Source organism: Carcharhinus amblyrhynchos, chromosome 10 (genome assembly GCF_965287045.1).
Source record: "Carcharhinus amblyrhynchos chromosome 10, sCarAmb.v2.hapA, whole genome shotgun sequence".
NCBI lineage: Eukaryota > Metazoa > Chordata > Chondrichthyes > Carcharhiniformes > Carcharhinidae > Carcharhinus > Carcharhinus amblyrhynchos.
Genome location: NC_137333.1, coordinates 85491625 through 85507314, shown reverse-complemented (window position 1 = coordinate 85507314; position 15690 = coordinate 85491625). Strand labels below are relative to the sequence as shown.

Genomic DNA, 15690 nt, shown 5'->3' with positions numbered 1-15690 from the left:
AACAGGTTTATTTGGTAGCAAAAACCACTAGCTTTCGGAGCACTGCTCCTTCATCAGGTAAGTGGGATTTCAGTTCACAAACAGGGCATATAAAGACACAAACTTTGTGCCGGTTAGCTGGATTGGTGATGCTAAATAGTGTTGGGGATTAGCAGAGTAAATACACGGGATTACGGAAACAGGCCCTGGGTGGGATTGTTGTTGGTGCCGACTTGATGGGCCGAACGGCTTCTTTCTGCACTGTAGGGATTCTATGATTCGATCTTGCTTTGCAGGAGGCAGAGTAAATGTTTTGTTTTGAAACGCAATATCAATATGGCTGGATGATGTTACACTTTATTTTAATCTCTCCACAACAGAAATCATCTCCTGAGATTCTGTATTGAAAGACAATCCTGACAGAATTGGATTTTTAAAAAATCTCTACCAGCTACCCTTACTTCCACTTACTTCTTTGTTACGTGAGACTCAACTTTTTAATGTACTCCTGACTGCCCTTCCATGTTTTACTCTCTGTAAACTTGAATCCATCCAAATCTCTGCTTCCCTGAGTTAACTTGCAGTAGGTCCTGTTCCGCTCTGACCCCTACTGATCTATGCTGGCCCCCCCATCAGACCACATTTTGATTTTAAACTTCTTATCCTCGTATTCAATCCCCTCCACAGCATCATCTCTCCCTATTTCTGCAATCTCCCCTAACCCCACAACTCTCCAAGATATCTGCTCTTCTCTAATTCTGGTCTCTTGTGCACGCACAATTTTAACAGCCATTGGCAGCCGTGCCTTCAGTTGCCTAGGTCTTAAGTTCTTCATCTCTCTACCAACCTTTCCTCTTTTACAGAGCTCCTTAAAATCTGCCTCTTTGGACCAAACTTTTGTTCTGCTGACTTTATATCCCCTTAAAGTGGCTCAGTATCGTATTTTGATTTATAATGCTTTTGTAAGCAGTTTGAGATGTTTCATTATTTTAAAGGTGCAATATAAGTTGTTGTTGTACAGACAAAGCCCATTGCTCTAAATAAATTGGTACTTACAGGATGTCGGAGAGTGCAGAGTTCATACAAGACACACCCCAGAGCCCAAATATCACTGAAAAGTATAAATGGTAGATTTGACTTTATTCAGTTAATAATTATACTGTAAATGATTTGCAAACAACTAAAAAAAACTTCATGCACTGTATATAGGCAGAAAGTAGACAACTAACTTCACAGGGCAGCACATTGGCACAGTAGTTAGCACTGCTGCTTCACAGTGACAGGGACATGGGTTCTATTCCCGGGTTGGGTCACTGTCTGTGCAGAGTTTGCACTTTCTCCCTGTGTCTGCATGGGTTTCCTCTCACATTTGTACTTGTCAATAGCAAAAAACACTCTATGAAATCAAATTAATTAATTTGGTTGCTTGTACCTACTCCTTGCTGGTTAACAACTGGAATTTAAAAAACAAAATCTATCCTGATGCAGGAAGTGTGCACAGCATTCTGCCACCTCTTTCGCAATTAAGTTTGTACCTCTTGTTATTGTAAGGCTTGTTCTCCCAAATCTCTGGAGATACGTAGTATGGCGTTCCGACATAAGTGTGAGCAAAAGCCATGGGACTGTAGACAGGAATGAAACATGACATTGATGAGCATGACAAATGCTTTTGAAAACATATCAGATCATACATTGTAGCTTTGAAGTCTATTACCTAGTTTGTTAGGGTTTTTAAAAATACAAATTTACGCCAAAGTACATCAACCAAGCGACAATCATGGAATCACTATTAGCTTACCTGTTCAGTAGGTGTGCAGATCCAAAATCACCCAGTTTCACCACTCCATTTTTAGTGAGAAATATGTTCTGTAATTTAAAATCAGATTACAAAGATGAATGCTATGTAGGTCATATGTTGTCAAACTCCACAAGTAAGGAGATGGCTTTAGGGTTTGCCCTATTCATTTTGCGCATTGACTTGGAGAAAGGAATATATTTTTTAAAGCAGTAACTGCCATTCCCAGCGTATCTACAATACTCCAAGTGAGCTGAGATAAGCAAAGTGGAGATTGGACCTGTGAATGGAACAAACGCCAGGTAGGGTGAGCAAAATTCAAGAGGTGCTGTATTAATGAAATGAAGAACTGATGAACTTTTAGGATTTGAAAACAGATTGAAAGTTTCCCCCATAATTGTCTGATTATCGCTTCTCAGCCTTTTGGCTAAAATCAAGTGTAGTATGGACATGCTGTGCTTGGTTGAAGCCATTAGGTTACATTTTAATTTCATCTGAAACAATTTTTAAAAGTGGCATCTCCGCCTTTTGGCTAAGATGCAAATGAGATCACACCTTGGAGGAGGAGCTATGCCTACTCCAATCAGCTTGGATCATGTAGATCAAGCCCAGGACAGGAGGTGAGAGCCCTGTCTTGTCAGCTTGGATTGGGAATGTCTCAACTTGTTGAGACTCTGAATTGGACTTGATTTGATTGAATTGGAATAAAAACGAACAAAAAAAAATTGTGTGGCTAGATTGGACCAGTTAGCAAGATTACAGACTGGTTCTAAGATTAGGATGACACAGTGGCACAGTGGTTAGTATTGCTGCCTCACACCACCAGGGACCTGGGTTCAATTCCGGACTCAGGTGACTGTCTGTGTGGAGTTTGCACATTCCCCCTGCGCCTGCATGGGTTTCCCCGAGTGCTCAGGTTTCCTCCCAAAGTCCAAAGATATGCAAGTTAGGTTGATTGGCCATATAAAATTGCACCTTAGTGTCAGAGGGAGTAGCTAGGTAAAATACATTGGGTTATGGAGATAGGGCCTGAGTGGGATGGGGGTCGGTGCAGACTTGATGGGTTGAATGGCCCCCCTCTGCACTATAGAATTCTATGAGTACCGACGTGATTATTAATAAATACATTGTTGATAATCGATAGTGTATACATGAGACAGCAGTAAGGTAATTGTTCCATAATGACTGTCCTGAGACAGGGCTAATGAGGTTCTAGCATGCTGGAAAACATGGCAAATGCCCAATTTTGCAAGAACAAAGTGGAGAGGGAATAGAATAGCAATCTTACTGCCAATTAAAGTGAGGCTAGCTAGCTTGCTTGCTCAGCAGAGACCAAGGGCAAAAACCTGGGAACTTTCAACTCACGTAGCCAGATATTAAAAAAAATAAACTGGGTGATGTATGCACAGACTGAATCACTGAGGGCTGTAATATCCATTTCAGATTTCTCCCTGTAATTTTAAGAATCATTTTGATTTCCACAAAAAGTCATAAAATCTTGTCTGATGCTACGACTAATGCAAAACAAAATAAATACAATATTTTATTCATATCAGAAACTAGGAATTACAGTTGGTGTTTACTGATGAGTTAATGAATTCCATCTGTTATTTTAAGCAAAGGCCGTTACCTAAAGTAGGTTAACACCTCCACCGCGAAAGTTGAAAGAGAAGAATTGCAAACTAACTATAATAGAGCAGTGCGGTGGCGCAGTGGTTAGCGCTGCTGCCTCACAGCGTCACGGACCCAGGTTCAATTCCAGCCTTGGGTGACCAGCTGTGTGGAGTTTGCATGTTCTCCCCATGTCTGCGTGGGTTTCCTCAAAGGGTTCCGGTTTTCTCCCACACTCCAAAAATGTGTGGGTTAAGTTGAAAGGCTGTGCTAAATTGACCCTTAGTGTCAGGGAGATTAGCAGGGAGGGTAAATATGTGGGGTTACGGGGATAGGCCAAATGTGGGATTTATGTGGGTGCAGGCTCGATGGGCCAAATGGCCTCTTTCTGCACTGTAGGAATTCTATGATTCTGAGTTAAATGATACTGATAAATAAATATTGAATACTGATGTTTCGAACTAATAATAATTTCAGATTTCAAAACATGGAATTTGCATCACAAAGCCAAATTTCATAAACCTAGCTGTGCCAGAACTCTAATATAAGTCTAACAGTTATTTTAATTTTATTTTCTCCACATAAACGAATACTTGCTTTGGATTTGATATCTCGGTGTAGAACTCGTTTGTCATGTATGTGCTTCATTCCAAGACAAATTTGTACAAATAGGTTCAGCACCTAATAAAATCAAATGAATAAAATCATTCCCCTGATGTCACTATAACAGAGCAATCAGACCATAGCTTCATGAAAAATACATTATAAATTCTCTGCATTATTATTTTACACAGGTTCGTTTTTTAAAATTTACAATTATCCCATCTATCATAAAACTGCACTGATTGTTCAGGTTAATTATAAAGTAGTCAATGCACTCTGACAACTCAATAATGCAGGGTGTGGAGAGCATCAGATGACTCATCCAGCCCGCTCCCTAACATACCCCTCTCCGCCCCTTCTTACTGAGGTAAAGTCTTTGTGGATCCATGCTGCAACTATAACAAGTTCTGGCTGCGCTATAGAGGAGCAATGTGCAACTTCCAGCCTTCACTGAGGACACCATCAAATTGGCTGACGGCTCCATCAATTCCAGAAGCGCCAACAGTGGTTTAGTAGCTGCTGTCAGGACCACAAGACAAGGTGGTGCCCGTCCTCGGGAACTACTGATCAATTGGAGGGCCAGCAGTTCACTGCTCTCAAAGAAGGAGAGTTGGGGGATAGGGAATGGGGTTATCACCAAGGGGCCATGACATGGGCAAAGCACGCCCAAGTACAAGGCCCCAACCCCAGACAGAACCTGCAGGTTGTCTCTCCAAGCGGAAACACCTGAAGCTGGTGAAATATGGTGCAGCAGAAAGAGGCCTATAACTGGCCAATAAAGAGGCTCAATTGGCCTCTGAGTGAGAGGACTGGGGTGCTAAAAAATAAAATCCACAATGTGTAATGTACTCCCTTAAGGCTATAAAAGCTAACTGTTAAGTAAATAAGTATAAATTTCAGGTTGTACAGAGCTCAGATGTTCAGTCAAAGAACTGCGTTTATCAGTGTCAGGTGAGAAGTTAGAAGCAACAAGAGCATTAAAATTACTTTGCACTTGTAAAGTATCCTTGGTCAATGACATGTAAAACAGAGATTATAGGGGCTGATTTTCGGAGTATCAATGCCTGGTACGCAGATTTAAGATGCAGCTGATGTGAAAAAGGGTTGAAGACAAGTGGAATCCAGTCCTGGATCACTTTACATATCCCAGGGCTTTGCTTGATAATGTGCATGGGAAATTGGCTTCACAGGGTCTGGTTCAACAAAGACTTGGATAAGGAGTTATCCACTGCTAAAAGTCATGTGGATATCATGTAGCTTAGGGACTGGCATGACCAGTGATAGACGGTAAAGTCAGCTGTGATTGTATACTTAGCTTTATCTTCCACCAGAGCTACACTGACAGAAGATGCAGGTGAAACTTGGACAGTTAAATGAGAAATCCAGTTTCTGGTGATTTAATCTAAAAATTCCCAGACATGATGGCTAGGAACTGGACACAAACCAATTCACACAAGTGAATTCTGTTCTCCTGGTATTGGGGTACATTTTCATTTGTGAATTTTAATTTGTGACAGGATGTATACCATTTCTTCTGATAATAAATTTTTCTTTTGCTGTAGAAGTTTTTGCGTGAGATCGCCACCATCACAATATTCCATCACTATATAAAGGTGCCCATCAGCTGCAATAGAAACAGATACCATAACATTGAATATATAATCTATGTAGTGCATAGGACATGAAATCATAAAGAAAATAGCACTTGAAGCAACAATTTGCAATCACACGATTCTTTTTACACAAAACAATTATCACAAATTACAAAATACATGGAATTTGCAGCACAAAAACAGACCTTTTTTTATTTGTGGGGCTAATAGCTCTATGTTATGGTCTACATGAGTCTCTTCATCAAACCCTATCAACATATCTGTTCATCTCTTTCTTCCTTGCGAATCTATCTAACTACCCCTTAAACGCATCCATGCTATTTGCTTCAATCGCTCCATTTAATAGTGAGTTCCGCATGCTCACCACTTAGGATCATAAAATCTACAGCACAGAAGGAGGCCATTTGGTCCATCGAGCATGCAGCAACAACAATCCCACCCACACCTAGCCCCATAACCCCATATATTTACCCTCCAAGTTCCCCGACACTAAGGGGCAATTTAGCATGGCCAATCAACCTAACCCACATGTCTTTGGAGTGTGGGAGGAATTGGGGAGCACCCGGAGGAAATCCATGCAGACACGGGGAGAACGTGCAAACTCCACACAGTCACCCGAGCCAAAATTCGAACCCAGGTCCCTGGCGCTGTGAGATAGCAGTGCTAACCACTGTGCCACCGTGCCGCCCTTCTTAAATAAAGACATTTCTTATAAATTCTTTATTGAATTTCTAAATGACTATCTTATATTTGATTGCTACTGGTTATGGGCTGCACAGCAAATGGAAACATCTTCATTATGTCTATACCATCAATCAGTTCAGAATTCTGAAGCCCTCGACCTGGTCACCTCTGAGTCCTCTCTTTTCTACAGGAAAGAACCACAGCTGCTTCAGTCTTTCCTCATGGCTGTGCCCACTCAATCCTGGCATCTTGTATATAAATAGTTGATTGCTAATTTACAAGGACAATTATTGGAACTGATTCAAAGCAGGATGTGGTGGACTGAAGTGTATTTGTTTCAATGCGAGAAGTGTAACAGGTAAGGCAGATGAACTTAGAGATTGGGTTAGTATTTGGAACTGTGATGTTGTTGCTATTACAGAGACTTGGTTAAGGGAAGGGCAGGATTGGCAGCTTAACATTCCAGAATACAGATGTTTCAGGTGGGATGGAGGGGGATGTAAAAGGAGTGGGGTGTTGCACTACTGGTTAAGGAGAATATCACAACTGTACTGCAGGAGGACACCTCGGAAGGCTCATGCAGTGATGCAATGTGGGTAGAGCTCAGGAATAGGAAGGGTGTACTCACAATGTTGGGGGTTTACTATAGGCCGCCCAGTGGGAGATAGAGAAACAGATATATAGGCAGATTTTCATGAGGTGTAAAAGTAACAGTTGTTGTGGTGGGAGATTTTAACTTCCCCTATATTGACTGGGACTCACTTAGTGCTTGGGGCTTGGATGGGGCAGAATTTGTAAGGAGCATCCAGGAGGGCTTCTTGAAACAGTAAGTAGATAGTCCAACGAGGGAAGGGGCCATACTGGACCTGGTATTGTGGAATGGGCCGGCCAGGTGGTCGACGTTTCAGTAGCTGAGCAGTTCAGGAACAGGGACCATAATTCAGTAAGCTTTAAGGTACTGATAGATAAAGATAAGTGTAGTCCTCAAGTGAAAGTGCTAAATTGGGGGAAGGCTAATTACAACAATATTAGGCAGGACCTGAAGAATGTAGACTGGGGCAGGTGTTGGAGGTCAGATCAACATCTGGCATGTGGGAGGCTTTCAAGTGTAAGTTGATAAGGATTTAAAGGAGATGGGTTTCCAGTCACAAAATACCATTCTACCAACACCATCTGCCTCCTAAGTCAATTTTGGATCCAATTTGCCAAATTGCCCTGGATCTGATGGGGTCTCATGCAGGACTTTGTCAAAAGCCTTACTGAAGTCCATGTGTAACCTCAACTATACCTCAGCAAAACTCCATCTCAATATTATAAGAAAGAATTAAAGAAGATGCACAAAATGGTTTACTAAAATAATAGAAAGAACTCGGGAAGTTATGCATGTAATGAAAGTTTGAATAAGTTGGGGCTAATTTCTCCAGAAAACAGCCGACTGAATGGCGACCTGCCAGAAGCTTTAAAGACTACAGAATGGTTTGACAGGGTATACATGGTGAAAATGTTTTCTCCCCTGGGCCAGGGGCCATAAATGAAAGATACTGACTAATAAAACGAGAAGGGGAGCTAGGAGAAACGTCTTTACAAAGAGTGGTTAGAATGTGGAACTTGCTACCACAAGGAGTATTTGAGGCAAACAGCATTGATGCATTTAAGGGGAAGCTACGTGTGAGGAAAAGGGATAGGAGGATATTTTGGTCAGGTTATCTAAAGAAAGGTGGGAGGAGACCAACATGGAGCATGAATGATAGACATGTTTGGCTGAATGGCCTATTTTTCTGCTGTTGGCACTATGGGTGGGATTTTATGGGAATTTTACGGTTCCCAAAACCCCACCCAAGATCAACGGACCTTGGAATGCCATTAGCATGGATAAGGGTCATGGGCGGAGGGGGGACTGGTAATGTTAAAATGGTGGCACGGGCTCGTTGGGCCAAAGGGCCTGTTTCCCGGGCTGTTTTTGTTCTTTGTTCTTCCCATGATCCACCCCCTCATCACTCCAACTCCTATGGCGGGTGGGCTGGTAAAATTCCGACTTATGTAAGTCATTCCCTTCAGAATATAGCAAGAGGCAGCAGGAACACTGGAATCCAGATAATGAAGAATATTGACCAAGAAGAATAGATAAATCAATTAATCCCATGAATTACTCACCTTCAAATGAGTCTATAAATGCAACAATGTTGGGGTGCTTCATTTTGGCAAGGAGTATGGCTTCCCTCCTTGATCTTTGTAGACCAGAGGGATTCTAAATAAATATAATAAAAAGGAGAAGTCTTTCTGTGAAAGACAAACAATATCAAAGCCTTTAACAACACTGATCTTTGGAAAAATACATGTATTATTCAAGCTTTCTGACAAGATAGTTTGATATGTAGCTTCATCTTTGGTTCAACTACATCATAAATGGCATGGATATGCATCAAGTATTTAAATCACGCGCTGTAACAATTGTGCGTGAATTCTCTGCTTAGTGCTAACTTGACTCATTGCTATTGAAGTATTCTTACCTCTGATTTCTGAATAGGAAGGTCAAGGTTCAAACTCTGATACAACACCTGAGCCTATAAACTGTGTTTCTGCTTAGTCAGAGATTAGGGATTAAATTGAGCTTGGATCATTCTGTTCAGATCCCATAGTCTTTTCAATAAGATCAAGGGGCTTCTCTCCAAGTTCCTAGCCAACAATTATTCATCAACCTACACCATTCCATTGCTGCACAAAGCTTGGCTGCCATATATTCCTCTGTAACAGTTACTATATTGGCTGTTAATCCTGTGGGATGGCCAAAAATGTAAAAGGGAATTTGAACTTGCTAAATGAAAGTCAGATTGCTCTCTACAAAAGACTAGTGATAAAAATAATCAACAAAGTCAACTTAGAGTTGTTCTTGTGGTTCAACCTGGACAAAGAAAATCATCTAGCCACGCTCATTAGCTGGTGCATGTTACAAGAAGAATATCTCAAAAGAACAGATCATACTTCTTTACAAACCCTCCAAGCAAAGAAATGGTGATGACTGCCACCTCTAAAAATGCTCACTGCCACAAATGATAATGTGTGTTCAAGTCCCACTGAATTAAATTCCCAATACAATCAACAGGAACTTTGAGAACAGAGCCAATGATATCCCTCCCTTTAACACAGAACAGTACAGCCCAGGGACAGGCCATTTGATTCACAATGTTATGCCAAATAAGACGCCAAATTAAACTAATCCCATAGTTTATATGTTCCTATCCCTCTATTCCTTGCATATTCATGTGCTGACCTAAAGGCCTCTTAAAAGCCCCTAACGTATCTGCCTGCACCACCACCTTGGCAGCGCGTTCCAGACACCCACCACTCCCTGTGCATAAAACTTGCCCCTCACATCTCCTTTGAACTTTCCCCTTTCACCTTAAGTGCATGCCCCCTAGTATTAGACATTTCAACTCTGGGAAAAAGATTCTGACTTTTAACCCTATTATGCCTCTATTGGGGCAGCAACGTGGCACTGTGGTTAGCATTGCTGCCTCACAGCACCAGGGATCCGGGTTCGATTCCCGGCTTGGGTCACGGTCTGTGTGGAGATTGCACATTTTCCCTGTGTCTGCATGGGTTTCCGCTGGGTGCTCCAGTTTCCTCCCACAGTCCAAAAGGTGTGCAGGTTAGGTGAATTGGCCATGCTAAATTCTCCCTCAGTATATCCAAACAGGCGCTAGAGTGTGGCGACTCGGTGATGTTCAGAGTAACTTCATTTCAGTGTGAATGTAAACCTACTTGTGACTAATAAATAAACTTTAACTTTAGAATTTTATAGACTTCTATCAGGCCTCCCCTCAGCCTCCGCCACTCCAGAAAAATCAACTCTACTTTGTCCAGCCTCTCCTTATTGCTCATACCCTCTAATCCAGGCAGCATCCTGGTAAACCTCTTCTGCACCCTCTCTAAAGTCTCCGCATCCTTCCAGTAATGTGAATTGAATACAATGCTCTAAGTGCGGCCTAACCAAAGTTTTATAAAGCTGCATCCTGACTTGTACTTTAGATGAACGAAGAGGCTGAAATATAAAATATAAGTGGGAACTTAACCAATATCTCCATGAAATAAAGTAAAAACAACACATTTACCTTTGAAAGATGAATTTCCTTCATCACATATTGCTGACTTCCATTGTGTGCTTGGACCAAAAGAGCTCTGCCAAACGAACCTTCCCCAATAACCTTCAATACTGTGTAAGTGTCCATCATGAATTACTTGTCTGGAAAACAATTATAGTTTTGTGTTAATCAGCGACCCACAATTAGGTTTAAAATTTATTTATTAGTGTCACAGATAGGCTTACATTACAAGGCTTACATTACACTGCAATGAAGATACTGTAAAATCCCCTAGTCACCACACCGCGGCGCCTGTTCGGGTTCACTGAGGGAGAATTTAGCATGGCCAGTGCACCTAACCAGCACGTCTTTCGGACTGTGGGAGGAAACCAGAGCACCCGGAGGAAACGCTCGCAGACACAGGGAGAGCATGCAGACTCCACACAGACAGTGATCCAAGCCAGGAATCGAACCACGGCTTGGGTCACTGTCTGTGTGGAGTCTGTACACTCTCCCCGTGTCTGCGCATGGGAACTAGTGCTAACCACTCTGCCACCATACCACCATTTTACCTGTTTTAGTGTAATCTTTATTTACTTATACATTTTTATTTATTTTTACTTTTTAAAATGATGCTAGATTATTAAATGTGGTGTTCATAGAGAATTGGATATCCTTGTAAACAAAACACAGAAATTCAGTGTGGAGGTACAAGTCATTCAGAAGGAGTATGTTGGTCTTGATTACAGTGGGGTTGAAGTGTAGATGTAAAGGAGTCCTTCTATAGTTGTGCAGGCGTTTGGTGTGACTACACCTGAAGAATTCTATACAGTTTTGGTTTCTATGCTGAAGTAAGCATATACTTAGAAGAGGTGCAACAATGGTTTACTGGTTAGATTCCCAGGATGCAAGAATTGTATGGGAGGAGAAATTGAGTAGTCTAAGATTATACTCTGGGGCGACACAGTGGCACAGCTGTTAGCACAGCTGCCTCACAGTGCCAGGGACCCAGGTTCAATTCCGGCCTGGGATGACTGCCTGTGTGGAGTTTGCAAGTTCTCCCCATGTCCATGTGGGTTTCCTCTGGGTGCTCTGGTTCCCTGCCGAAGTCCAAAGGTGTGTGGGTTAGGTTGATTGGTCATACTAAATTGATTCATATTGTCGGGGGACTAGCAGGGTAAATACCTGGGGTTAGGGGGATAGGGCCTGGGTGGATTGTGGTCGGTGCAGACTCGATAGGCTGTATGGCCTCCTTCTGCACTGCAGGGATTCTACGGATTCTACTCTCTTGAGTAGAGAAGAACGAGTGGTGATTTTGTTGAAACATACACAGATCTGAAGGGGTTTGTCAGAGGAGAGTCTTCAACCAAAGAGTAAAGTCTCAGGACAAGGGGTCAGCCATTTTGGGGAGAGATGAGGGAGAAATTCTTCACTTTGATGATTGTGAATCTTTAAAATTCCCTACTCTAGTGGGCTGTGATGCTAATTATTTCTTAAGTTTGATGAAGAAGCATTACATCATGAAGAATAAGCAATTGTCTTGCAGTGAAATTCTAGGCAATCGTCAAAATGGATATAACTGTTTTATCCTTTCTCTCTGGAGTTGAACTCAATATTTATAATCTGATCAAAGCAGCATGAATACCTGGCCCATCGAGACAGCATTGACAACAATCCCACCCAGGCCCCATCCCTGCAACTCCACATAGCCGCCCTGCTAATCCCCCTGACACTAAGGGACAAATTAGCATGGTCAATCAACCTAACCTGCACATCTTTGGATTGTGGAAGGAAACTGGAGCACCTGGAGGAACCCACACAGACACAGAAGGATGTGCAAACTCCACACAGACAGTGACTCGAGTCTGGAAATGAACCTGGGTCCTAGGCGCTGTGAGGCAACAGTGCTAACAATCCTGTCACTATGTCTCCCCATATTGCATTTACTTGGTGTTTTTTGTGTGGCAGCATCCCAAAGCCTTGGCCCACTAGTGCAAGCAATTTGGATTTTAAAGTGACAATATTTATACGTATAAAATGTTTGATTTGTGTGTTCCTCTGTTTTCAGTTCCTCTTCACTTTAAATCTAATTATGGCAGCTTTTTCTTAAGTTACAGAAAGTTGGTTCATGGCAGATCTTAACAGGAGACATCTGCCTAAAAAATACTTAATGTGTTAAACCAGAAAGAAAGAAAAATGATTAAAGTAGATCATCTAGGTTCACATTTGAGTGCAGCATTATGAGGTCGCTTTGTGCACTAGTTGCTAATTATGGGTGGATAATGGGTGTACTGCATTGTAGGAAGTGCTGTTGTGCTTTGCAATGAAATGGTAGCTAAACTCCCATCTACCTGCACTGGCAAACGTAAAAGATGTGTAAGACTATGCAATGATGGACAGGCTTTCTCTTGAGCTCCAAGCCAACACCCCATCCTCAAGGCAGCATTCCCCAAAAACCAATTGCATCATTTACTCAATTTGCTGTTTGCGGGACATTGTGATACACAAGTTGCCTTTTTTTTGCCAACAATTGAAGAAACAAATACAAATCCTGTCTCTGCATCTAGAGTTTATTATAAACTTTCTCCTCAAACCAACTTCCCTTTTAGGGATATAACAAGATCAAGCTGTGTTGATAACTGTACTGTTAAATCCCTCGAGATGAACGGGAGATTTATCGTTGGATATGTACAACACTTCTGCAACATTAATCTCATGCTTACTTCTTTTTTAAGATTTGGGTTTTATTCCTGCAGGAAACAGCTGTGCGTAGATGATTAAAAATCACCGATTCACAAAGTAGATAAGGCCACTGCTGCTTAATCAGGGCGAGTTACAGACTGTGAACCTTGGAATGGGTTTAAAATGAGAGCAGGTATTATCCTTTCGATATACGCTGTTTAATAATCCTTTTGGTTAAAACTTTTATTATTATGCTTTTATTGTTAAAATTTGCAAAAACCGAGGCAACAAAGAGTATACAGAATGTTCGGATTATAGTAAGCTTGGTTGATGGAAGGTACACAATAGGGCAAGTCATTTTTGTTAAGGAGACGACATGAACTGATATTTTAGTCGGGATGAAATGTTGGATTAATCCATCATTTGCAATCACAAACTCTCCGAAATAACCCACCCCTGTGATCAGCTAGTTGGAAATCTCCCCATGTTTAAAAATGGCTCTTTGCTTATCCTCTTTGTCCGACAGGGTGGAAACATGTTTGTGGAGAGTGTCAGGAATTCACTGTCAGCTGGTTAATGTAACATTACCGAGAGTGACAAAGCAGCTTCCGTATAGAACCGGGCTCCTGGTCCCACCGCCACTTTGGTTCAAGAACGGATAGAAAACTAACCGGCCAGTTAAATCTATATAAAACATTAAATCACACTTACTCGTAAACCACTTCCCAAGTTTTACACGAACCGGAAATAACACACAACCGAAGCCATTGTGGGCATTCCCATCATCACGTGTCGGGGGAGGTGGAAACCTTGGTTCACTCACTGATACAAGAGGATCTTCCCGTCAAAACAAAGCTATGTTGCGGAAATGGTCCAGCATTGTGCTGAATGGGTGCACTGTTAAACTCCATCGCATTGCTCTATACCAATATCTCACTGTACCAGACCTGGCTGCTGGTCTCGAAATTGAATTTTAGTGAATGGCGTGAAGTTGGTGCATTTATAATGGAGTATTTATTAAACTTGCCGCAGAAAGTTAAATCTTCATGCTAGCCTAAGTCCCCTTTTTAAAGATGTCTTCTCCAGAGGTCCCCATCATCACAGATGCCAGTCTTCAACTGATTTGATTCACTCCACCGGACATCAAGAATAACTGAATCATAGAACTGTTACAATACAGAAGGAGGCCATTTGGCCCATCACGTCTACACTGGCTCATCAAGTGAGCATCATGACTTAGAGCCATTCTCCCGTACCCCTGCACATTGTTTCTATTCAAATTATCATCTAATACCCCCTTGAATGTTTCGATTGAACCTGCCTCCACTACACTTCCAGGCAGAACATTCCATTTTTGAACCATTCACTTTGTGAAAATACTTTTTCTCCCATCACACTTGCTTCGTTTGCAAATCACTTTAAATCTGCATCCCCTTGTTCTCGATCTTTTTACGAGGGAACAGTTTCTCTCTATCTACTCTGTCCAGTCCCCTCATGCTTTTGTGCACCTCTATCTCAGCCTTCCAAGAAGGATGGTCCCAACCTCTCCAATCTATCCTCATAACTGAAGTTCCTCATTTCTGGAACCATCCTTGTGAAAAGCAACCCAGGTCAGATCCAACCTGGCCAATTATCGCACCATCAGCCTACTCTCGACCTTCAGTAAAGTGGTGGAAGAACATAAGAACATAAGAAATAGGAGCAGGAGTAGGCCATCTAGCCCTTCGAGCCTGCCCCGCCATTCAATAAGATCATGGCTGATCTGTCGCTGCTCAGTTCCACTTTCCCGCTTTCTCCCCATAACCCTTAATCCCCTCTCTTATCAAAAACCCATCAACCCGCGTCTTAAAAATATTGAGCGAGGCAGCCTCCACCACTTCAACGGGCAGAGAATTCCAGAGATTCACCACCCTTTGAGTGAAGAAGTTCCTCCTCAACTCTGTTCTAAACCGCACCCCTTTTATCTTGAGGCTGTGCCCCCTAGTCCTACTGTCTTTTTTGTGCGGGAAGAGTCTCTCCACCTCTATCCTATCCATCCCATTCATCATCTTATACGTCTCAATGAGATCTCCCCTCATTCTTCTAAACTCTAACGAGTACAAGCCCAGTTTATTCAGCCTCTCCTCATAGCTCAACCCCCTCAACTCCGGTATCAGCCTAGTAAACCTCCTCTGCACTCCCTCCAAGGCCAAAATATCTTTGCGCAGGTGCAGCGCCCAAAACTGCACACAGTACTCCAGCTGCGGCCTCACCAATGCCCTATACAGCTGCAGCAAGACCTCCCTACTTTTATATTCAATCCCCCTCGCTATGAAGGCCAGCATCCCATTCGCCTTCCTGACCACGTGCTGCACCTGCAAGCTGGGTTTTTGCGACTCATGCACAAGGACCCCGAGGTCCCTCTGCACCGTCGCCTGCTGCAGTTTTTCACCCCGTAAGTAATAGTCCTTCCTACCATTATTCCTACCGAAGTGGACCACCTCGCACTTGCCAACATTAAATTCCATTTGCCATTTCCTGGCCCATTCACCCAGCCTATCTAGATCCTTCGGAAGGGGTTATCAACAATGCTGTCAGCCAGCATGTACTCAGCAATAACCTGTTCATGGACACTCAGTTTGGGTTTTGCCAGGGTTACTCA

The 15690-nt window shown here is 42.4% G+C and overlaps 1 protein-coding gene across 2 annotated transcripts in view; it reads right to left on the bottom strand.

The window, feature by feature from the left end:
- The window catches only part of nek3 (NIMA related kinase 3), a 31447-nt gene extending 17609 nt beyond the window's left edge, over positions 1-13838 (bottom strand). Inside the window, exons 1-8 of one of the 2 annotated variants that reach the window (XM_080197514.1) lie at positions 13761-13838; positions 10398-10528; positions 8440-8533; positions 5515-5612; positions 3983-4066; positions 1778-1845; positions 1515-1601; positions 1036-1090 (exon numbers count right to left, since the gene is read on the bottom strand). In XM_080197514.1, the coding sequence (XP_080053640.1) occupies positions 1036-1090; positions 1515-1601; positions 1778-1845; positions 3983-4066; positions 5515-5612; positions 8440-8533; positions 10398-10517 (606 nt within the window). In that variant the 5' untranslated portion in view covers positions 10518-10528; positions 13761-13838. The remainder of the gene's footprint in view (positions 1-1035; positions 1091-1514; positions 1602-1777; positions 1846-3982; positions 4067-5514; positions 5613-8439; positions 8534-10397; positions 10529-13760) is intronic. The other variant, XM_080197515.1, reaches the window with a different exon arrangement.
- Positions 13839-15690: the final 1852 nt, after the last annotated feature.